Source organism: Argiope bruennichi, chromosome X2 (assembly GCF_947563725.1).
Source record: "Argiope bruennichi chromosome X2, qqArgBrue1.1, whole genome shotgun sequence".
In the NCBI taxonomy this organism is placed as follows: Eukaryota; Metazoa; Arthropoda; class Arachnida; order Araneae; family Araneidae; genus Argiope; species Argiope bruennichi.
In genome coordinates this window covers 134,852,781-134,859,073 of record NC_079163.1, presented here as the reverse complement: position 1 = coordinate 134,859,073, position 6,293 = coordinate 134,852,781, and the positions used below count along the sequence as shown (strand labels likewise).

The 6,293-nt window shown below is 37.9% G+C and overlaps 1 protein-coding gene across 1 annotated transcript; it reads left to right on the top strand.

The window, feature by feature from the left end:
* The first annotated feature begins 3,823 nt into the window (after positions 1 to 3,823).
* LOC129959908 (uncharacterized) lies at positions 3,824 to 4,762 on the top strand. Its single transcript, XM_056072807.1, has one exon. The coding sequence runs from the start codon at positions 3,824 to 3,826 to the stop codon at positions 4,760 to 4,762; it is 939 nt and encodes a 312-aa protein (XP_055928782.1).
* The last annotated feature ends 1,531 nt before the right edge of the window (positions 4,763 to 6,293 follow it).

Genomic DNA, 6,293 nt, shown 5'->3' with positions numbered 1-6,293 from the left:
CCCGGAAGTTAATTCCTTTTATCCAACTTCTTGCGCAACTAATGAAAATGTGCAATCGACATTTTCAGCTACGAGTACGGTTGAAAATAAACAAATGAGAACTGTATTGTTAAGCACGGCTAAATTTTATATTCGAGATAAATTTGGGAATCTGCAATGTGTTAGAGGGTTGCTGGATGTAGGAAGTCAGTCCGATATTATGACTTCGGAGTGTGCAAACAGATTAGGGTTAAAACAAGAAAAAATAAATGTAACAATTTCATGTTTAAATAATTCCTCAATGACTGTTACCAAATTTATTAAAGCTGAAATTTCAAATACTGATAAGAGCTTTAAGCAAAAATTTGAGTTTCTTGTTGTAGATAAAATCACTGAGTTAACCCCAATTAAATGTTTAAATGTTAAAGAACAAATTCCTTCTAATATTAATTTGGCTGATAATTTTATGGTTCCCCAAAAAGTTGATTGTCTCCTAGGTGCTAAATCGTTCTATCATTTGTTGAGGCCAGAAAAGATCTACTCATCAAATGCAGAGTTGTTTTTTCAAAATAGTGTTTTTGGATTTTTGGCTTGCGGTAGTGTAATGGAATTTGATTCCCCAAAAATTCATTGTGGGTTAATTATTGATGAAGATTTAAACAATACCATGAAAAAATTCTGGGAACTAGAAACTGTTGAGTTAGAGACCCCTAAATCCCATGAGGCAAAAATCGCTGAGGAACATTTTGTTAAAACTCAATATAGAGAGCCTAGTGGAAAATATGTAGTCACAATTCCACTTAATTTTATTGAAAATATCTCAAATTTACTAAAAATAATTGTATAGAAAGTCGATTCTATCAGGATGTATCTCAAAACTTCTTTCTATCCAATTCATTGTGCTTTTAGAATAGAAATGACATGAATAATAAAACCGTGTCCATTCAGACGAAGACAAGTTTACCTGCTCCACACTCTGTGAGGAACAGTGGTGTAATGATCTGTCCGAGCAAGGTTTTTTGCAAGTATTTTCATGACCTCCGGTTCCAATCTGAATTCCAGCATCCAAAGACTTCTTGACATTTTTTCAATGAATTTTTTATATTAACGGATATGAATTTGAAATAATTTGTCGGAGTACTACATTTATTTTATGGAAAATACCTCAAATTTACTAAAAAGAATTGTACAGAAAATCGATTCAATGTGGATGTATCTAAAAATTTCTTTCTCTTCAATTCATTGTGCTTTTCGAATAGAAGTGACATGAAAAGTTAAACCGTGTCCATTCAGACGAAGACAAGTTACCTGCTCCAAACTCTGTGAGGAACAGTGGTGTAATGATCTGTAAGAGCAAGGTTTTTTGCAAGTATTTTCATGACCTCCGGTTCCAATCTGAATTCCAACATCCAAAGACTTCTTGACATTTTTACAATGAATTTTTTATATTAACGGATATGAATTTGAAATAATTTGTCGGACATTTATTTCATTGAAAATACATCAAATTTACTAAAAAGAATTGTATGGAAAGTCGATTCCATCTGGATGTATCTAGAAATTTCTTTCTATCCAATTCATAGTGCTTTTAGATTAGAAATGACATGAATAATAAAACCGTGTCCTTTCAGACGAAGACAAGTTTACCTGCTCCACACTCTGTGAGGAACAGTGGTGTAATGTTTTGTCCGAGCAAAGTATTTTGCAAATATTTTGCTAACCTTCGGTTCCAATCTGAATTCCAACATTCAAACACTTTTTGACATTTTTTGAATGAATTTTTTATATTAACGGTTATGAATTTGAAATAATTTGTCGGAGTACTACATTAATTTTATTGAAAATATCTCAAATTTACTAAAATATTTGTATAGAAAGTCGATTCTATCTGGATGTATCTCAAAATTTCTTTCTATCCAATTCATTGTGCTTTTAGAATAGAAATGACATGAATAATAAAACCGTGTCCATTCAGACGAAGACAAGTTTACCTGCTCCACACTCTGTGAGGAACAGTGGTGTAATGATCTGTCCGAGCAAGGTTTTTTGCAAGTATTTTCATGACCTCCGGTTAAAATCTGAATTCCAACATCCAAAGACTTCTTGACATTTTTTTCAATGAATTTTTTGTATTAACGGATATGAAAATGAAATAATTTTGTCGGAATACTACATTTTTTTTATTGAAAATATGTCAAATTTACTAAAAAGAACTGTACAGAAAGTCGATTCCACGTGGATGTATCTAAAAATTTCTTTCTATCCAATTCATAGTGCTTTTAGAATAGAAGTGACACGAATAATTAAACCGTGTCCGTTCAGACGAAGACACGTTTACCTGCTCCAAACTCTGTGAGGAACAGTTGTGTAATGTTTTGTCCGAGCAAGGGTTTTTGCAAGTATTTTAATGGCCTCCGGTTCCAATTTGAATTCCAACATCCAAAGACTTCTTGACATTTTTTTCAATGAATTTTTTATATTAACGGATATGAAAATGAAATAATTTTGTCGGAATGCTACATTTATTTTATTGAAAATACGTCAAATTTAATAAAAAAAAATGTATAGAAAGTCGATTCCATCTGGATGTATCTCAAAATTTCGTTCTTTCCAATTCTTTGTGCTTTTAGAATAGACATGACATGAATAATAATCCCGTGTCCATTCAGACGAAGACAAGTTTACCTGCTCCAAACTCTGTGAGGAACAGTTGTGTAATGATTTGTCCGAGGAAGTTTTTTTACAAATATTTTGCTAGCCTCTGGTTCCAATCTGAATTCCAACATCGAAAGACTTCTTATCATTTTTCAATCACTTTTTTATGTAAACGGATTTGAAATTGAAATAATTTATTCGAGTACTAAATTTATTTAATGAAAAATACCCCGAAATTACTATAAAGGTTTGTATAGAAAGTCGATTCTGGCTGGATCTATCTCAAAACTTCTTTCTATCCAATTCATTGTGCTTTTAGAATAGAAATGACATGAATAAAAAAACCGTGTCCATTCAGACGAAGACAAGTTTACCTGCTCCACACTCTGTGAGGAAGAGTGGTGTAAAGTTTTGTCTGAGCAAGGTTTTTGCAAGTATTTTGATGGCCTCCGGTTCCAATCTGAATTCCAACATCCAAAGACTTCTTCCCCTCAGGGGCTCACTTACTATAGGTGAGTACGGGTGTCCCAATCCCCCGGGTGGATCTTTACTCCCTTTACGTTTCCACTCCTCTACGCCTTCTGCTATCTGCTGTGTTTTTCCTTCCTTCGACGGCAAGCCAAGGAGCACACCATGAGAAGCTGTCGCCGCTCTGTTTGCTTCTTGCTTCTCATGGACAGCCAAAACCCCACGTGTTGGCCGTGCGTGGCGACCCATTTGACAGACGGGTGGTGTACTGTGGTCCCCTGTGAATCAATCGGCTGGTCGCTAGCCACCTAAGTGATTAGTTTGCTAGGTATCAAGCGAAGGGGTTACTCCTTGGGCTTGGCGTTAAGGGTGGTCACTGTCCCCGGGGGTAACTCCTAGCCTATAGGTAACCGATTAGCACTGAGGTAAGTGCCGAGGCTGGGAATGGCCAGAGCCGGTGGCTGCCTTCCCTTGTTGGGCTCCGAGGTGGGCGGTGCCATCGGACCTGAATCTTATTCGATACCGCAAGGGCTCCTCCCGGAAATCTCCCTTCAGTGGGCATCGTAAACTACCTAATATCACTACTAACCTTCCACAATTTGACCGATATTTTAGAATAAAACGAATCAGTGATAAAAACGAAAATTTTAATTCTGTATCACCTTTTCTATTGCAGAAAGCAATCACTGCAACAATTGGTGAAGTCGCTGCAATACGGAAAATGCGTTCTGATGACTTGCTGATCGAAGTTTCTACGAAAAAACAAGCACAGCAAGTAATGAAAATGAAAGCTACAGCTCACATCCCTGTAACCGCTGCCTCTCACACATCTTTAAATTTTTCCAAGGGTGTAATAACATGTGGTGAATTGTTCAATGTTCCCCTTGAAGAAATCATTGCGGAATTGAAACCCCAAGGAGTGACTCACGTACGCCAAATTTCCATTAGGCGGGATGAACAACTCCTTCCCACAAAACATTATATCCTTACATTTCATAGACCAACAATCCCAGAATTCATATATGCTGGATACATTAAACTACCGGTCCGACAGTACATCCCAAACCCCTTGAGATGTTTTAAATGCCAGCGTTTCGGCCATTCGAAGATTAATTGCCGCGGGACTCTAACATGCGCCAGCTGTGCAGGAAAAGACCACGATAGTGAACAGTGTAACGCCCCCGAAAAATGCGTGAACTGTGGAGGCTGTCATACATCGTTTTCTCGAGTCTGCGAACGCTGGAAAGTTGAAAAACAAATAACCTCCATTAAATTTAAAGAATCTATTTCGTATCCTGAAGCAAGAAAAAAAGTATTAGCTCAAACACCCAAACCTGGTGTGAGTTATGCTACCGTTGCAAAAACACCTTTCTGTGTCAACTGTAAATGTACAAATTGTGTAAAATACAACCCTCAAACTACAACTATTGAAAAATCTTCCGATTCTGAGGTAGAAAATACAGCATCCAGTACACCTGAAACTAACAAACCATTTCGATCTAAACCAAACTCTAATTCGCAAATATCACTTAAGCTAAAGCTTTCAAAACGGGGACTCTCGCCAAAAGGTTTAAGATCAAAGCTAAAAAAATCTACAGCACAAAATTCCGTCGCTTTGGGACTTGCGACGAAAGGTAATGTCCATAAGGACTTAACGTAAATTTTTGGCGCACCTAAAAGTCCCGATTCCATTTCCCTCCATCCGTCTGACGAGGAGGATGAATTACAAATGAGTTGCGATGTTTCGCCAACTCTTCATAACACTTGCCATTATAAACTCGATACTTCTGTTACTTGATGGGAACTTTCATCTCTTGGAACTGTCGTGGTCTTCGGTCCAAAGTTCTTGGCATCAAGCATATTATTAATCGGCTCCATCCTGCTTGTTTTGCTTTTCCAGAAACATTCCTGAAACATGACATTGCTGTGAAAATCCGTGGCTACAACTGTGCTCGGAAAGATGCTAATACTGGAAATAATACTTCCGGTGGTGTTTGCATCTTAACGTCCAACCTGTACCCAAGCTCTCATTTAAATTTACACACCTCTTTACAAGCTGTGGCTGTTCAAGTCCATTTACGAACCCTTGTCACAGTTTGTAACATTTATTTGCCGCCACACACTGTCATCAATCAACATGAACTTAATAGTTTAGTGGACCAACTACCCAAACCTTTCTTGCTTCTTGGCGAGTTTAATGCTCATAGTACTTTGTGGGGTTCGGAAAGCACAAATTCTCGTGGGCGACAGATTGAACAGTTTATCACTGATAACTCTCTCTGTCTGCTCAATAATGACGAGAAAACCTATTTCGACGAACCCACACGTACATTTCACAGTCTAGATCTTGCTATTTTCTCTCCCGATCTCTTTCCGTTGCTCAATTTTATGGTTGGAAGTGATCTTTATGATAGTGATCACTTCCCCTTAACGGTCTCCTATGCTGATAGAGGTGGAGCGACTTCTTGCCCCCCACGTTTCCTATTCAAGCGGGCAGACTGGACTGCTTTCATGCACCTGGCAAGAATTTTGGAAGATATGATCAGAACGACTGATATTACAGAGGCAGTACAAAATGTAGTTGACTGCTTAATTGATGCTGCGAACAATTCCATTCCCAAAAGCTCCCCACGTCCGAGGAAATTCCCGAGACCGTGGTGGAATGAAGCTTGCCGCGACAGTCACCGTGAACAAAAAAAGCGGTGGAATATCTTCAGAAGATATCCCACAACAGATAATTTAATTGCTTTTAAACGTGCTAGAGCTAATGTTCGTCGTATCCGTAGAAAAACCCATAGAGAATCTTGGATTCATTTCATCTCTTCCATCACAGCCTTTACTTCTTCGAAACTACTCTGGAAGAAGGTTAAAGCAGCTAATGGTATTTACAAAGAGTTTTCTATTCCTGTTCTGGAGACAGAAAATGGAAGTGTATCTTCCCCATTAGATGTCGCCAATGCTCTTGGATATGCATTTGCACAGGTTTCTTCTGATGATTCATATAAGCCTTCATTTGTAGAAATTAAGAATCACGCACAACAGAAAAAGTTGTGTTTTTCTACTCGAAAATCCTTTCCATACAATTCGGAATTTAAATTGCACGAATTGCTAACGGCTTTATCGAAGACTCATGATACCAGTCCTGGTCCAGATGGAATCACATATAACATGCTTCGCCATTTGTCTGCCAC

Bases quoted from the DNA above. Each gene is read 5' to 3' on its own strand.
- LOC129959908 (XM_056072807.1), top strand. From the start codon at position 3,824: ATGCGTTCTGATGACTTGCTGATCGAAGTTTCTACGAAAAAACAAGCA.